The sequence below is a fragment of the Saccostrea echinata genome, unplaced genomic scaffold (genome assembly GCF_033153115.1).
Source record: "Saccostrea echinata isolate AGI-Se365-2 ecotype Australia unplaced genomic scaffold, CSIRO_AGI_Sech_v1 ptg000020l, whole genome shotgun sequence".
NCBI lineage: Eukaryota > Metazoa > Mollusca > Bivalvia > Ostreida > Ostreidae > Saccostrea > Saccostrea echinata.
The window spans coordinates 164,782-183,279 of record NW_026889769.1 but is presented as its reverse complement, the minus strand read 5'-3'; the positions used below and the strand labels follow the sequence as shown (position 1 = coordinate 183,279).

Sequence of the window (18,498 nt, the reverse complement as noted above, 5' to 3'; positions counted from 1 at the left end):
TGCCTTACTCTAGTTTATCGTAGTAAACATGAGAGAATACAATGGTGGTTCACAGTTTACAGCTGTAAACTGTAGTTTACTCACCGGATATTTTTTTAGAATTGTTTCCTATTCAGTACCTAGCTGAGATACTTTGAACTAAAAAGGACAATTATCCCTGCGATCCTCATCACTATCTCCCGCTGTTGAGGAGCAAAGACATTTCTACAAGTATGATTGTGAAGTATATGGATTTGAAATTATTTTTTTTACAGTATCGACAATACATGCTTGTAAGGACCTTCAACAAATATTTCTGCAATCTTATATTGGGGAAAAGGTTGCTTATCCAGAAAATTATCCAGTGGTGAAAGGATATCAAGGGTGAGAAATAATATTTTTCAAAAACAATAAGTGCATTCAAAACTGTTGATTTTTTTACAAGTTGTATTATTTTGCATGTATTTATATTCCTTATATTTATAACTGATTTTCCTTCGCTGCACAAAGTATAGATTGTAGTAATATGTTTCAGTAACTTGAACTGCTCCTGGAAAATCAGCACAGTTGCGGGATATGAGATTGTGTTTTATTCGAAATGGGAGTGCGACGCAAATGTATATTTCAGTCTATATTATGGTAATATACTAAACCTTGAATTTTTAACTACATCTTATTCCCAATATCAAATGATGACATCATTTGACATGATAGTCTGGTCCTGATTTTTAAAAAGAAGGCTAGAAAGAAGTTTTAACGGCAAATAATTATTATTTGGTCCAGCATAGTTTTTTAACCTATTTCGAGTATGCTGAATCCGAAAAAATACGCTGGCCTTCATGAAAATGGTGTTAAAAAGGTCAAAATGGCGATTCAAAATGGCGGACATGCAATTTTCTAATTTTCTTTTAATGTCGTTCAAATAGGAGAAAGAATGTGTGAATATCTCACAGAGTGTAATGCAACTATAAAAATGATGAAAGAATGCTAACATTATTACTTTAATTCAGAAAATTTTGTCGTTTCTACACTTAATTCGAATTTTCTCTGACTTGTTTGTCTTTTGTTTCTATACCGTAATTTGCTTTGTTCAGAATTTTACATTTGCAAATGTCCACACACTGCAGGTTGGTATTTTTTCCTCCGCATCTCACTATTCTACAACTGAATAATGGTGCAGCTGTAATTTATAAGTCAAAATGGCGATTCAAAATGGTGGATATCCATTTTTTCTAATTATTTTCTTAATGTCGTTCAAATAGAAGAACAGATGTGTTAAAATCTTATTGAGCGTAATGCAATTATGAAAAAAATAATAGAACACTAATATTATCAATTTAATTTGGAAAATTTAGTCGTTTAAATTTGAAAGCTGTGTTAATTAGCTCAAAATGACGATTCAGAATGGCGAACCCTAGAATTACACAAAATACTCAAACTGCTTAATTATGAGTCGTTTTGCAGAAAATAAAAGGAAATTAATAACAGCTTGCATTTTTAAATTGATAAAATAATGTTTAAATATTCAGTAAAACTTTGAGGATATTGTTTTATTGACTTATAATTTTTATGACACTGATCTTTGTTTTATGACTTCTATTATTAAGATAAGCTTTTGACTACATCTATGAAGAACTTTTACCTATTACCTATAAAACCATGCTTCTTGATATAAAAAAATTAATAATATCACACAATAATTGCTGTTTGGAGGACAATATGACAGTTAAGCTACCCCAAGAGCAGTATTTCCTGAGTCCAAAGGCGAGTGAACATTGTAGTTCGAGGGTTGCTAAATTATCCCAGTTGTTGGAAATTTTTGATCTACTTTTAGTCCATACAGTGTAGACAAAAATAAATGTTTATGTTCATGTGGAAGATCTAGACTAAGTGCAACATAACTTAGTATATGATTTTTAAAATGATGGACCACAACCAATCAGAGAGCTAAGAATTATTAAATCATATAAATTTGAATGTAATATACTATATATCAACATATTTATTAAGAATTATCAGAACCAGTATAATATACGTAAACCATAAATATTCTTGATTGTCTAGCTATGATTCCGCGTCACTACATTTGCATTTTGTTTTTCATAGCCAACAAAAATCAACTATATTCACAAATATTTAATGTTGTGAACAGATAATCTTGTATTGTTAGATTTAAATTTACGCGACTACAAAATTCCTTTTTTAAAGGAATATTGTATATGATCAAATTCGATAATCCAAACATACTTTTTTGTCATACTCGGATGGAATTCGGTGCCTACTGTTTTGAAATTTACAAAATCGGAAAGAGGAAAATGTTTGTGTTTAATCCCTCCACCTCGATTCTTGATAGAACCATACACTATCCTAAAAAAGTAGTGTGGATCAAGTTGCCTTGTAAAGTTCTTGGAGTGATCAAGAAAATTTTGTTGTCAAGAGAAGTATTGACTAAATCAAAGTCAAGAATGGCTTCGGCCTATTGGTATGAAAGCTTGTACGTGATAGAAATCACAAGGAATCTGCAGGTGCTCTTAGATCGCACAATTATACAACTTTTCTCAACAAAAAATGCACACAATGTGATTCCAGATGATAAAGTTTGAGAATTTTCTTGCTAATAGAATGACCTTTCTACCCCAAAAAAGACAACAAATCTGTATGGTCACAAAAGAGAAAGCTACATGTCTTGTCAGAGATTTTTTTTCCATTTTGCATAAGGTTTTGGAAAACAAAATAGTCTTTTAACATTTGAACATAAATGTGTTGTTCCTTGGGCTGTTGAGAAGGCCAAAATTCCGAAGACAGACTGAACATATCGCATTTATAGCTGGAATAGAGGATGTTGGGGGAAAATACTAAGCTCTTACAAGTGCTAATTTCAAAAGCTAGTGCAAAAGGCTCAATGAAGTCGGGCAAGAATTTCTTCAGTTATATTTGATGGTGTGCTGTGGGATGTTGAAGTGGAAGTGCGAGTTGATAATGACAGCGATTCAGCAGTGATTTTAGGTGGCCAGGGGTTCAGAGCTTTGGAACACGGTCAAATATGAGGAAAACAAGTCGAGTTTGTTTTAACTATTTCCAGAAAAAAGAGAAACATTTCTAGTATTATTTTTTGTTTGATCATTAAATGGACTAATCAATATAATCAGCAAAACTCAGAACAAAAGGACACCAAGAGAAATTCCTCCTCCTATTAACTTTGCTATTGCTATACCTTGGGAAAAACATATTACCCTGTCTCCTTCCACCACCCATTATGAAAACATTGTTACTGCTCGCTATGTATAAGGGAGGGAGGGAGGGGGAAGGGGTGAGTGGATGGTTGAAGATTGAGTGAAATGCGAGAATGATATTGCATAAAGCATTCTGCGCCGAGTGAAGAAGCAGTCTGTAGTTCTTCAAGCAGTGCTCAAGTACTGTTCTTGAGTGCCCTCTTGCACCTCTAGCTGTTCTCATACTAGCATATCATATATGGACGTGTCATTGCTCCTTCTTTCCAGAAATAGACACCTGTAGAATGCAAGTGGAACCTTTCGAAAGCCTGCAATTATTCCTTTAAATTGAATTGTTTTGGCGATAAATCTGTCTTTTCCAGAGCTTCAGAAAAATATATTTAATACAATTCACTCATTGTAGTACATATCACTAGAAGGTTGAGGAGAAGGAAAATTAACTGATACCCCCCCCCCCCCAAAAAAAAAATTGTCTTTAAGTTGCGTAACAAATACACAGTGTCCACTAACGCGCATCAAAAATAATTTAGAAATTACACTTCCCATTCTTTTTATATACATGTAAACCGAGCACAATGCCAGGCAGTACATGATATAAAGATAGGCAGATGTAGTGGTAACCTCACATTACTAAGTCCAATGAGATGGAATGGATGTTCTTGGTTGTTTGCTGCAAACTTATGAATGGGCCATTGCAGAGATTTTTCCAAAATTCAAATTATAACTTAAAGCTGTACCATCATTAAGTTGTAGAATAGTGAGATGCAAAGGGGAAAAAAACCAATCTGCAGTGTATGAATATTTGCAAATGTAAAATTCTGAACAAAGCAGAATATAGAAGCAATAGACAAATAAATCAGAGAAAATTCGAATTAAGTGTAGAAACACGAAATCTTTTTTGAATTAAAACAATAATTTTAGCATTCCTTTATCATATTTATAGTTGCATTACACTCTGTGAGATATTCACACATTCTTTCTCCTATTTGAACGAAATTTAGAAAAAAAAAATTAGAAAAATTGCATGTCCGCCATTTTGGATCGCCATTTTGACCTTTTTAGCACCATTTTCATGAAGGCCAGCATATTTTTCGGATTCAGCATACTCGAAATAGGTTAAAAAACTATGCTGGACCAAATAATAATTATTTGCCGTTAGAAGTATTTTTTTCTATAAATCGGACCAGACTATGATGCGTTATACAGATCCCTGTAAGGTTTGAGAGAGATAAGTCAATTCTATTTTATTAAGAGCCTTGTTTGATAAAGAGCATTACAGATTAAGAAAATACACTGAATAATACATGTATATGAAATACCTTGCATTTTTTAAATTCATGAAAGTAAAATATTGGACCAAAAAAATTGAAAATTAAATAAATAGTACTGAAAAAAATTACTGCATCAATGGCCCTGATCGATTTAGTATTTTTGGGGGGTATAACTCTGATTTTGTATCAGCATTTACATGCATCAAATATTTTTATTATTCATACAGTCCCCTTCCGGTGCAGCAGGTTATTTTGAGGATAAAGATTTTTTCCTAAACCAAAGGCTGCTCTGATTTCATAATGATAGATGGTCTAGGTGGTCAGAATCTACATGTGTAGCTAGACTTCGCCGGGTGGCGCAGTGGTTATTATCTACAGCGTTCGCTCTAGAGTCGCGGAGGAAGGAGATTATCCTTACGTTGCGGGTTCAAACCCCACTGCGAGATGTGGAAAGCGGTCCCTAGGATGAGACCTTGTAAACCGAGGTTCCGTGTGGCAGTAGGTGCTGGCACAAAAAAGATCCCTCACTGCTCAAAGGTCGTAGATGCCGAGTACAGGTCTAAATTTTCAGCCCTCCACCGGCAAATGGTGGCATCTCAATATGAGTGAAACAGTTTCGAACACTAAACTAAACGCATCAAACCCGTACAGAACAAACCGAGTGTCAAAACCGTTTTATGTTTACACTGAATACATTACATTACATGTACATTAACATGAATAAACTAAAAAAAAATTCCTTCCTGGTCACATTTTTTTGGCGAGGTATTTTGTGGGTAGGAATTTTTATTTTATGGCTCAGGATTTAATTTCATGGCTATGAATAAATAAAAAAAAAAATAACATACTATATGTGTCCCACAGGCACTTGTTTCGGTAATATTTTTATTTAACCCATAGTATAATATGGGTTAAAAAAATATTACCGAAACAAGTGCCTGTGATATGTCCTTGTCTAGCCACTAAATTCATTGATCTTGATTGCAAAAAATAGGAAGTATATGTCACATGAGACGAAGAATAATCATAAATGTCTTCAAGGCAGGAAATAAAACGGAAAATTTAAATGATTTTGGAATTTGTCCAACAAATTAAAGTGCAGCTTAGCTTTGACATTTGAGAGAGAGAGAGAGGAATTCACTTTTATAAAGATGCCCACTTCTGCCCAACCCGGGGTTGAACTCTCGACCTACGGGATCTGTCTCTTATCAGTAGATATATATGATCTCCGATGATTTGCGGTTGGATGAGTTATGTGTGGTTATGTTAGCCTTCTTGACAAGGGGTTCTGAAAAACACAACAAATTGGATAAAAATTATATCAAGCTGCAAATCACTGAAGACTCTTTTTATCACGTGATATATGCATCATTGTTCAGAAATTAGAATCCCTATATTGCAATGATTACAATTATTCAAACAAGGGACTATTCAACGCTTCATTCTACAAGATCCGTAAATGCACAAATATTCTATGTTGCAAAATTTCATCAAAAATAAATACATGAATTTATCTTTTCTCTACATGCGAACAATATTAACTAAGTTTTTTGTTATTAAGATCTTAAGATCTCTGATCAATGTTCTTTTTAAAGACCCATCAGATTTAACAAAGAGCGATAGTTGTGTCAGCTGTCCCAGACCGAAACAATATTGTAGCACAATCACACAAACTGGATCATCGGAAATTGTTCTGACCTTTAGAACGTCGTCTCCCTCTACGGAAGGTGGCTTTCAGTTTCGTTTCATGTCTGTTGAAAAGAAGAAAGGTTTGCCCAATTACTTTACATTTCAACGGATCATATTTTAAATTTGCATAAAGTACAATCTTCCTGTTTGAAAAAAGGAGAAACATATATAAATTATGCGATTTTTCGAATTTCTTAATGGAAATTTATTGATGTGAATATCAGGGAAAACCAACAAACACTGTGAATATTTTTTTTATACATTTATAGGGATCCATTAAATGTCTCATTTTTCAGAGGTGCTGTCATAATCCTTTCCTTTCTTTTAATATACAGTCGACACCTGTGGCCTTAATGAAGAGACACTACTTGCAGAATCGACACCTAAATTCATCACATCTCCAGGGTTTCCATCGCAATATAAAAGGTATAAATATTATTTAAACAGAATTCCAAGTATTTCAAAGTAGAAATGTTCAACATTGCCTCAATTTTATTTGTTAACTTCAGTAATTTGCAGTGCTCATGGACAGTGAAACCTGCTAAAGAGAAAATGGACATTCGTTTAGTTTTTGAGTTCCGGTCTCAGTATTTAGACAAAGGCACCAGCGGCTGCTCTGATTACGTAATGATAGAGGGTCTAGGTGGTCAGTATATGTGCTGTCTTTTACAATTTTACAGACATCTGCTTAACACCAAAAGTAAAATGTAAAGTATAGTGTTTTTATTCTGGGAATTATTTTTCATTTTATTGTTCTTCCTAATTGTCAGTTAACGTTTGCTTAGTTGTTGGCAATATAAAATAATCTTACAGCCCTTTCTTCTAATATAAATGGAAGCTGTTTCACAGTTTTTCTCTCTTCATGACAACTATGTCTTCTGAGAAAATTTAGGGAAAAACTACAGAAAAAAATATTAAGGTGAATGGATGGATACGGATAAATGATATAATTCTTTAGAATCTTGATTTTTGAAATTTATTAACACCACCCTTAAACACTAACTAAAATGTATCTTGTTAAGATTCAACTTCGTACCCTTGTGGCATAAAAGGGTTATCAGTTCTATAAACTGTATCTCTTCTAACGATATACTAATTTTAAAATATGTTTTGTTTAGAATTTTGTGAAGATATGGAAAAAAATATTTTACGGACATCCGAAAGAATCTTATTAAATGATACAACAACAATGGTGCGGTTTGTGAGCGACGTTGGCTTTACTTACAGCGGTTTTGTTTTGGCTTTTTATGTTGAAGGTGGGTTTCTGTTCTTATCACGTCAAATCTGTCATTGATATAAAAATCTATATTATCATAATGATTTCTATTTCATAGTATTAATGAAGACTTTCATTCTGTTGACTTTTAAGTCATCAAATTTGTTTAAAAAAATTAAATGAATGGCATTCAATTATCTGGCTTTATGAAACATAAATAATTCGTATTTGATTATCTTTAGACAAAGTGAAACCATGTCCTTGTCAAAATGGAGGTAGATGCTTGAATTCTACATGTGTTTGTTCGCTTGGTTATAAAGACAGCAACTGTGAGATAGGTGAGATTTTTTTTATAGTTATGAAAACGGTCGTTTTGCACTGCTTAATCTTAAAGCATACCAAAAGTTTTTTTTTCCTTAAATCGGTTTTCAAATATTCAAGCCAAATTATATTCATAAAGATAAATAGTGATAATAAACAAGTTGTTTTATTTATTCAAATGAGATATTATAGCTTATGTAATAGCATTCATGAGCAATTTAGTGATTGCAACGACACTATCTTTGCCATAGAACATAGCATGATTTTTCTTGAAAGCTATATTGAAGCTGCCGTATATCTTTCTTGAAAAATACAGTGTTGAGCTAAATTATGAAATATGAATTAAGTAATGCCTTTCATAAAATAATATATAACTGTTTATCCATATTTATCCTATGCATCATATGCAATTTGAGAAAAATACTCCTCTCGTTTTATGGATATTAGAAGAAAAGTCTACATATTTGAAAACATCTTTTGACGTTGTTTGGAAGTTATTGTAAAAATAAATTAACATTTTTTTTAAAATCAATTTGTCAGGTTTTTTTTTCTTTTACAGAATCCTTAGAAATTCTTTCCTTTAAAACTAGCAGTGTATTATTGCGTGAAGGAAAACCTTTGAAGTTTGAAGTAGAGATAACGGACGACAGTATCCCCAATGTACAATGGTTTCGCAACGGAATCGGAATAACTAGTGCTTCTTTGAGATATGTTAGAAATTCCATCATAGCAGCCAATGGTTCATTTTTCTTTATACTAAAGATATCCAATGTTTTGCGACGAGATGAAGGTAACTCATAAGAAGTCTCTCTCTCTCTCTCTCTCTCTCTCTCTCTCTCTCTGTGTGTGTGTGTGTGTGTGTATGTGTGAGGATGTGTGCGTGTGTGAATCCAATTTTGAAGATGAAATTGGACAGTTAAAGCATCAAATGGTGTAACTACCTCATATAAGAGTATCCATATAAAGGGTGAGGACACAATATGTAGAAGCTAGGTTTAAAGTGTAGCTCCAAGAGTTTTAATTTAAGCGCTGTTCTTGTATGATATATAATATTTGAAAAACTTACTACAGTAACACTTGTCGTTAAGAATAAATCCACCATACTTTTACAGTTTTAATTTTAAATTGCTTCTTGTCATCTCATTGTGGATAAAGAACCTTTTATAAGGTAATATGTATCAGGTTTGATCGTAACTCTTTCAGTTAATTATGTTGTGGTAAATTAAGTGATGACAAGATTAGGAATGTTATCTGTTGATCAGAATATTATTAAAAGCGTACCATATCTAGTACATGTATTTTTCAAGAAATTCAAATTATTAATCAGATACTTATGTTTTATATTTAGTTCTTCCTAAACTTTTGCTGCAGTTGACACCCCAGTACGACTTCTCAATTCAAATAGGCGAAAGTATAAATCTTCTATGTACAGTCATAAATCCTGAATCTCTAAAGTATTCAACGAACGGAAGTTTAATCTGGCAGAAAAACGGGAGGAATATCGAAACAGGTATTGTTTGAAAAAGTAAAACGAAATTCAGTGCATGCTTTTTAAAATCATAACCCAAACTCATTTGCATTAAGAAATAAGACCTTTCAGTCAGATGCGAGATGCGGTTTCAGTGAAAATTTAATGCAGATACATTTCAGTGAACTTTCAGTTATCGTTCAGTCACAATCAGTGGAGATTTTTCAGTTACTTTTAGTGGGCCCTTTTTTTTTTTGCCCTCTCGGCCATCTTTCAGTGACATTCAGGTTTTTATTTAGTAGCTTTTCGAGAATTTTTCATTTAGTCTTTCATTCCTTAATTAGTTACCTTTAATTAACTAATTGCTAAGCCTTTGTTTTGTCGTCTGCAGAGCAGAGCGGCACTAAGGATCACTTTATCCGGCGTCTGTCTATCTGTCTGTCTAGCTGTCACACCCTATATCTCAAGAACTGTAAGAGGTATGGATTAAATTTTGATAATTTGAACATATATTGCTTGTCACTATGGCTTTTGTAAATTGCCATGGATACCGACTTCGTAACCTTTGACCTTGATCTTCGACCTACTTTTCAAAATAGTTTATATTGCCGATATACAGCATATTTTTGACATTTAAGTGGTAAGTCTATGCTTTTTAGCATGTGCGCTGTTTGTCATTAGACAATATGCCAGCATTACAATCCACTTGACCTTGACCTTCGACCTACATGTACTTTGCAAAAAAAAATATTTTTGGTAGTTTAAATGAACTTATGACTTTTGAATTTTGAAAAGCAGTGTTTAAATAATATCCAGATATTTTATGTCTGATCAGTCAATAGACCAGAATATTTTTCCCAGGGTGCTGGGAACAGCTCAATGTGTTCTATTACACATGGCCAACGGCCGAGGGCAATAGAACACATTTAACTGTTCTCTGCACCAAGGGAAAATATTCTGGGCTGTTGACTGATCAGACATTAAATAATTGGTTTATTACTTAATATAATACTGTGTATATGGGAACTGCAGTTCCAATAGATCGCCGGTCCGAAAGTCGCAAACTATTGACCGGAGGTCCAATAGATCACTCTGAAGTTTCGTAAATAGTTCAGAGGAATGGGTATACAGAGAAAAAGGAAAAAAATATTACATAATTAATAAAGCAGCAAAATAAATTATAATTAGTAATAATTAGCATTTATGCATGTTTATGAGCTCATGATAGTGTACTTTGAAACCGTATGATATTCAGTTACCACAAAAACTTATTTTTAAATACTATGAAAATACATCGGTATCGGTATTCCACAATGGATCGTGTAGACTGAAAATTGCAGTAAAAAACAGACTGACATCTCTTTTGGAGAATTGATGGAAACACATATTAATAAAATGACAAATAGTTATTTCTAATAATTTCAATTTAATTATTCATTTGAGGGTAATGGAAACATATTTTCTTTGATTGTCAGATTCCATTGCAGTCTTAAAAGTTGTACCGTCCATGGATGCCAATTTTTCTTTGCAGGCAAATGCATGAACTATCAGTCTATCATGCTTATAGTAAATAAAAAGCTGACCACTTTTACATTTATTTACACCTTTAATGAAGCTACAAAGCAAGCGACAGATGCGTTTCACTCTAGTTTTTCTACTAAATATGACTATATACGGAATGTTCCGTCTATCTGATCAAAACATAGGGCTCATGGCGGATGTAACCAGTCAACAGGGAATGCTAACTCGTCCTAGGCATCTAATTCCACCTCTGAAATATCCGGGGGTCCGTGTCTCTGTTTACAGATTTGTATTGTTTGTAGATTAGTTTTTAGATCAATCATTGTTGGTTATTTTCACCTTTTTCATGAGTAAAACAATTCAGATCTTTGAAGGGTTTTCCGTTATTTTTATCTGGAAATAACATATAGGAAGAAATTTATAAAGTCAAGGCTTTTTGTTTATAATTTGGTTTATGTGAGGTATAAGTATAAATCTTTTTATAGACATGTTAAAGCTTACAATTGAGCACACTAAAATAAATGGAGTAATAAACCAAAATAATTTTTACAGTTTCTGATTTGCTGCCCTGCAAATGAGTTAAAATCAAAAGAATATAATATTATTAAAATTCAATTATTAATATTTGTTTCAGAGTTTAATTCATAGATATTTTGCTTTAGCTTCTTTGCCTTAAATTGCTATAGATTGGTGATAAATTTAATTTAAAAAATATAAATGAATAAAAAACAATCAAATAAACAAAAATATCCTAGGATATGAATGAGATTATACGTGAAAAGGAGGTTACAATTTCTTTCCTTCTCAAGGTTTTACAGCTCCAATTGTAGGCATGCAATTATTTTCCACATTATTCACTGTCTATCTTATAAGTTAGTATTCGAAGAATTGAAACATTCTCTAAGGTGAAAATTTTTGTGGAATCACACACACACACACCCTCTCACACACCCTCTCTCTCTCACACACACACACACACACGAAGAATGTACCCATCGCCGATAATTGTCATTATTCTACTAAAAAGTGTGTAATGATCAATCTGTCCCGAAATTAACATACAATATACAAATGATATACATGATGCATGTATATGCACATCGCCAAACCCTAGACAGATAACAGGCGCATCTGGCGGCCTTATTAGATTACTATAAATCTATTGATAAAATTCCAATCATGTATTATATAATTTTGGAATACAGTGTATGTCGCCGTTTTGTGATGGATATGTTCTACCAGACCTCTGAACAATATTACTAATTATTGTGATATTCTAGATTTTAATTTCACTTTTATGAAGATATATTTTTATTGCCAAATAAATACCCATACCATTATAATGGGAAAACAAAAAACAATTCTTAGGGAAAAAGTTAAGCAGCTTATCAAATAAATAGAAATAACCGAAAGTCCACTTGAATGCATCTGCAGATTAGTAGACTTAATGGTCACTGAAATGTCACTGGCAAACTCCTTTCAGTGTCTGTTCAATAACATTCAAATATTTATTTATTTATTCTCTTACTATTCCGTGGACTGAAAGTGTAATTTCATCCTGTGATTATCTAAAGACTATTCCCGCTAGCTCTAAAAATTTTCCATCATCATTAGAGACAAAATCAGTTTTCTGTGCAATATGCTTATCACACTGACACATTTAAATATAGATTTGGACATTTATATAAGTACAACTAATCTATCGACGACACTGAGGAAGACATCAAGACGACTTGGTGATTCTGGAAGTTATTTCTGCCTGCATTCTTCTTATCCTGATCCAACAAATGTTTCCATCAGTGTAATGGTAACAAAACCAGGTGTGTCAATACTTTGTGTATAGCTGCGAATGATATATTCAGCAATGCATCTTTTGTTGAAGCGTTTTTCATGAAATAAAAACACTTCTCTTGTGGTTACATAATTGACCTTAAATTACATAGATCAAAAAAGATGTCCAAATGAGATATTTGAAAGAATAACATGGAATGCAACAATAGCAGGAACAACTAAAGAAGAATCCTGTCCCAAAAATCAAAAAGGTAATCTTTCATATTTCTTTCCATAATTAATATGTTTTATACATGGATCAATGAATAAAAAAATATTGATTTACGAAAAGCAATTTGAAAGGGGATAAAAGATCTTTCTTTTTTTTTTTTAAAAAAAAAAAGATGAATTATGAAAGTTATAATAATAAGTAAAAAATATAGGTATTTACTTGTTCGATTTTTGAATTTTTTTCTAAAGATATGAAAAAAAAAAAACCCACTTCGAAAATAGAAATTTGTTTGATTACAATTTCAAGGAACAGCAACCAGATATTGTGATACTCAAGGTTTATGGGAAATCCCTAATCTGATTAATTGTACTAATGTGGTGTTTGTGAACGCTTCCAAAGAGGTACGTCCTTTGGTGTGTGAATATGAAATTGAAGATTATTTGAATAAATAAGCATTTTTATTAAATTTGTGAACATGTTATTTTTTTCGAGATATACCCAACCTCCTATCCTGTCTAATTATGCCCAAACTATTTGATAAGTATAAAATTATTTCACTTATGATTATGAACGCTTTGCCTAAAATGAAGATAAGCAATAATTTTTTTAATAAACTTTCCTATTCTTAGATTGGGTTGTCCGCATTGCAAAAAAAGATTAAAATTTTAAAATTTCAATATGTACATATTTATTATATCCAATGCCATAATTTAATCAGGAGGCTTTATTCTTTATTAGAGACCAAGAATGCATATATATGCACAAACGATTGATAATCATATTCAAATGAAAACAAATAAAAGGATTTTATTCTACATTTTTCGAAAATACGGAAATAAGTTTCACAAGTAAAAGATTAATAGGATTAATTGCTTTAAAAAAGAGAAGGAACAATAATTATTACAATTTCCTCTTTACCAGCTCGACATTTTGTTAGAAGACGGGGTTAATAACACAGAAGAAATACAGAAAACAGTTGACAACACTTTAATGATAATGAAAAACCTAACATCGGAGGCAGATGTACTGAGTGCCGGAGATATCAGCTCTTCTCTAGATATCTTGGAGAAGATTGTCAACGTTACAAATTTAACGAGTGTTAACATAGAAAAAGAGGTAAATCAAATAAGTTCATGATCTTCTATGTTGTTATTCTTATAACCAGGTACTGAAATTGCTACAGAATATTCAGATTTATATCTTGCTGTAAAGTGCTCTTGGTCTTTATAAAGAAAATAAAATATCAAAATGGCAAAGAATCATGCATCTTGCAATTGCTTGTAACTTTCAGGCGTTTTTTGAAGTTGTTGACAATGTTTTATCTACCAATAATGCGAAATCCTGGACAACTGTTCAAGAAAAGGTACTGCTGAAAACATGAAATCGAAGGTTTCTGTAAATTATAATGAATTTGATGCGCGTCTCCAATGCAGTTTACTATTCATACATGCTTTACTCTGGAATTAGAATTATCCTTTGCTTGATTTATCCAGACGGAGAAGGATGGCAGCTTGATATTAAAGAATATGGATAGACTTAGTGAAGTCATCATGAAAAATAACAACATAACATCAACAAACTTCACTGGCATAAATTTTGGTAAGGTTTACTTATACATGTGTTTATATTCTTGCAAGAATTAAAGACATATCTGTTTGAATAGACATGCATAATTCATATTTCCTGCCTTTTTTGAAGAGGTGACCGTTGACCGAACGAATATAGATAAATCAGGGATAATTTTTCCATATGTCTCTTCAAACGATACTTCCAGCTCTGTCGATGAATATTCTACCTTTCTCGAATTGCCAGTACAAGCACATATATCTGACAAAGGTAATTTCACCAGTGATTTTAAAGATAAAGTCTGCTCATGCCCCTTATTTCATAGAATGCTTATGTAAATACATTCATTAAACTTATCTTTTTCTGATTTACAGATATAGCTTATGTTGCTGTAATATATAAGACTATGTCAGAGATTTTGCACACCAATTTAGATTTAAAAAGGTAATTATAGAGACAATATTTCCATTTCTATTTTTTTTTTCTCTGTGATAACTATTTGAAAGTTAGGAGAGTTGATTTTTTTATCATTCCACCGGAATGCAAATTTCGCCAAGCGAAAGGTCAGGAGCTAAGAAGGCCTAATATGCATGTAATTCTTGTGCGACTGTTTTGTGTCTGACTCTAAGGAGGCCTAATATGCATGTAATTCTCGTGCTACTCTACTACCTAGACACTGATTCCTTAAATATAATAACATATTTGAAGACTTCAGTTCTTGTGTTGCATAAAGAACGTCAAGTATTTTTTTTTTCAGATTTGATACGAAACAGATAATTAAGATATAAATAAAATAATTTGTAAATTGAAAATTAAAAATGTCACTAATTTCTGTCTCAAACTTTGTTACCTTTTTGACATATCTAATTAAAAATTAATTATGTTTAGTAAAGAGTTCAACTGTCAGAGCGCAGCACTTGGAACATAGTGTGAAGTTACTTATTTAGTTACTTAAAGAGAATCAAAACGTTCATTTCCTTTATGATATCTATATCATGAATCGAAAGATTTTTTTTTAATATGAGTGAAGTGACGTTTTGTCGAACTCAATTGTCCAACAGTACAAAATATAAGTGCTTGAAAAACAAAGGTATCTACTAGATCGTTGTTATCGTCCATGCCACGCCATGGCTTTTACTTTTAGCGTAAAGTTCGCGCAACATCGAATAAGAGCATTCAAAGACAAATTTGTTTTGATTATATTTTTCGAAAATTTAATCAAATCCTTGTTTTATCAATATTCCACTTCTTGCGACCGTGGACTGTGTTATTTTGTTTGTGTGTTCTTACAAGAGGAGGACGAACTGTAGCAATATTTTATCCTGGACCAGACTATATTTTTTCTCCATCAAATAAAAAATTGTTTAGCTTCTGAAACCTGTAGTTTTGAGCTCACTTAAGCCAAAGGCTCAAGTGAGCTTTTCTGACCAAAGAATGTCCGGCGTCCGTCTGTCCTCTGTCGTCTGTAAACTTTTCACATTTTCGACTTCTCAAAAATCACTGGGCCAATTTCAACCAAACTTGCCACAAAGCATTCTTGGATGAAGGGGATTTAAGTTTGTTCACAGGAAGTGCCATGCCCTCTTTCAAGGGTAGATGATTAAGAATATGTAAAAATCTGGTAGCATCTTTTAAAAATCTTCTTCTCAAGAACCACTGGGTAAGACAAGATGAAACTTATGTGAAAGCTTCATTACATATTCTAGATTCAAGTTTGTTCGTATCACAACCCAAAGGAATAGGGCGGGGCACAAGAGGGGGTCGAAGTTTTACATAGGAATATATAGGACATGTCTTTAAAAATCTTCTTCTCGAGAACAGCAAAGCCATGATTAGACATATTATAATAAAAGTATCCTCAGGTAGTGTACATTCAAGTTTGTTCCAATCATGACCCAAAGGGGTAGGTCAGGGCCACAACAGGGGCGGGTTAAAAGTTTACCAAAGGAATATATAGGAAATATCTTTAAAATCTTCTTCTCAAGAACAGCTAAGCCATTATTAGTCATATAAATACAGAAGTATCCCCAGGTAGTGAAGATTCAAGTTTGTTCAAATCATGACCCCTTGGAGTGGGGCGGGGCAACAACAGTGGGTCAAAGTTTACAAAGGAATTTATGGGTGTCATGGTTAAGGGTCATTTGAGTAAAACGCGTTGAAGACTTCAAGTAGTGGAATGACCTGACAACCCTTGGAATGGACTAAGGGTAGTCTAAGGGTATATTAGGCAAAGCTTTGGGAAGGGAAATTTAGGCATTCAGAAGGTAGCTGAAGAAGTTGGATGATGAATCAGCAATAAAAAAGTAAAGGTACGCCATCATAATAGCAAAAGATTCAAGGAAATTGAATACATAAGAGATGTGTAGGTGTTGAATACTCAGTTTATTTAGAAATAATTCCCATTTATTACTACTAGCATGCAAGGGTGGGATGTGTCCTAATTTATGACCTTGAATTTTGGTAAAAGTTATCTCCCTCTGTTTTTAATTAATAAAACAATCAATTTAAAAAACACTTATCTGTAGAAAATCATTTTCAATTGTCATTCTATTTCTAATGTATTTTAGTGCATTTTTCCACTACAGTATTCATTGATATTCTTATCATTTGAAATTTTATTTTAAAAAAAATGTTTCATAGACCTCATTGCAATCTTTTTAAGTACTTACTGCTTAGCTAATTACATTTTTAAAACTTTTTCTTGGTAAATTCTTTTCTATTGTAAAATGCTTTAAATAACTATCAGAGTATTATGTATGTGATGGATATTTAAGAATAGAGGATGCAAAACCTTAAGGGTAAGAACAAAATAAAAGTATGAAAGTTATAAACACCAGTGGCAAGTATCATAGAGAATTGATGTTAAGCTCTGGGTGTAGTAATCTTAAAATGATTGAGACAACTAGTTCTTATCTATCAATGGGAACATAGGGGAGAAACACGGTGCAAGTAGTGCGTTACCCAGTCCCCATCTCTAGATAAGAGAAAATTTAAGTACTGTGTGATACACCCTCAGAAAGAGCTTTCTTAATAATGATTCCAATCATTAACTCAGACAGAGTAAAAGGAAACCAAGATATCCCTTGTAAGATCCTGATCATACACGCCAAGTAGGAAATATCTTTGAAATCTTCTTCTCAAGAAAAACTAAGCCATTATTAGTCATATTTATACAGAAGCAACCTTAGGTATTGTAGAATCAAGTTTGTTCAAATTATGACCGCCAGGGGTTGGGGGCACAACAGAGGGTCAAAGTTTTGCATAAGACTATATAGGAATCATCTTGAAAAAATCTTCTGGTCAAGAATAGCAAAGCCATGATTAGTCATATTATTATAGAAGCTTCCTCAGGTAGTGTAGATTCAAATGTGTTCAAAATTTACGGTGGGTGGGGTGGGGCTACAATGAGTTTTACACAGGAATACAAAGAAAAAATCTTTGAAATTCTTTTGTTTAAGAACAGCAAAGCCATGAATACGCAGGTGATTTAAGGCTAGGTATAGGCATTTATATGCAAATAATCTAATTAAAATGCCTTAGGACTATATCTATTATACAGAGAAAGTTCAAACTTATTGTCTTATACAAACTTGGTACCCACGACATGAGATAGCTAGTACCTTGACAAATTATGATCTCATATTATGACGTCATTGTTCTATACTGCACAAGATTATAATGGATATCAACAAAAACGCTTCGGCGCAAGGGCATGCTCCATTTTATTTGACTGAAACAAGGTGTATTTAGAAGCAAAATAGTCCAAAGTTTGCTGGTATTGTTGCACAAATATCGAGAGCGCAGTTGTATAATTTCTATTTGTAAAGTTTTAAGTTGAATAAGGGTAAAAATGTACAATCCGGTATAAGTTTCCTAAAATTCCGATCAAATGAGAAAATGCTTTGTATTTGTGCAGTAGTTTTATTAATCGATAGAATATTCTTCTTAGCATTATACAATTTTTATGGAAAAATAAATAGGGTAATCCCTTGCGCCGAAGCTGTTTTGTTGATGTGTTTTAATACCTCCAGTAGGTAAGATCAGTGACGTCATAATATGACGTCATAATGTGTACTGGCTATAAAATATCGTGTGAACTAAGTATGCACAAGAAAATGAATCAACTCTTTCTCTGAATAATAAATATACCTCTTCTGCGTTTTTATTTTCTCATTTGCATAGAAACGCCTATACCTAGCCTTAACTCACATGCGTAGTAATACTGATATAGA

The 18,498-nt window shown here is 32.7% G+C and overlaps 1 protein-coding gene across 1 annotated transcript in view; it reads left to right on the top strand.

Annotated features, from left to right (window-relative positions):
* The first annotated feature begins 268 nt into the window (after nt 1-268).
* Nucleotides 269-18,498, top strand: part of LOC133189808 (adhesion G protein-coupled receptor B1-like) — a 34,920-nt gene continuing 16,690 nt past the window's right edge. The window contains exons 1-18 of the mRNA XM_061325200.1: nt 269-363; nt 515-618; nt 6,079-6,252; nt 6,508-6,598; nt 6,682-6,818; nt 7,291-7,428; nt 7,631-7,726; nt 8,269-8,499; nt 8,617-8,676; nt 9,058-9,219; nt 12,369-12,518; nt 12,642-12,740; nt 13,007-13,101; nt 13,622-13,816; nt 13,992-14,063; nt 14,194-14,299; nt 14,399-14,536; nt 14,641-14,710. Coding sequence (XP_061181184.1) covers nt 6,231-6,252; nt 6,508-6,598; nt 6,682-6,818; nt 7,291-7,428; nt 7,631-7,726; nt 8,269-8,499; nt 8,617-8,676; nt 9,058-9,219; nt 12,369-12,518; nt 12,642-12,740; nt 13,007-13,101; nt 13,622-13,816; nt 13,992-14,063; nt 14,194-14,299; nt 14,399-14,536; nt 14,641-14,710 — 1,862 coding nt within the window. The 5' untranslated portion in view covers nt 269-363; nt 515-618; nt 6,079-6,230. The remainder of the gene's footprint in view (nt 364-514; nt 619-6,078; nt 6,253-6,507; nt 6,599-6,681; nt 6,819-7,290; nt 7,429-7,630; nt 7,727-8,268; nt 8,500-8,616; nt 8,677-9,057; nt 9,220-12,368; nt 12,519-12,641; nt 12,741-13,006; nt 13,102-13,621; nt 13,817-13,991; nt 14,064-14,193; nt 14,300-14,398; nt 14,537-14,640; nt 14,711-18,498) is intronic.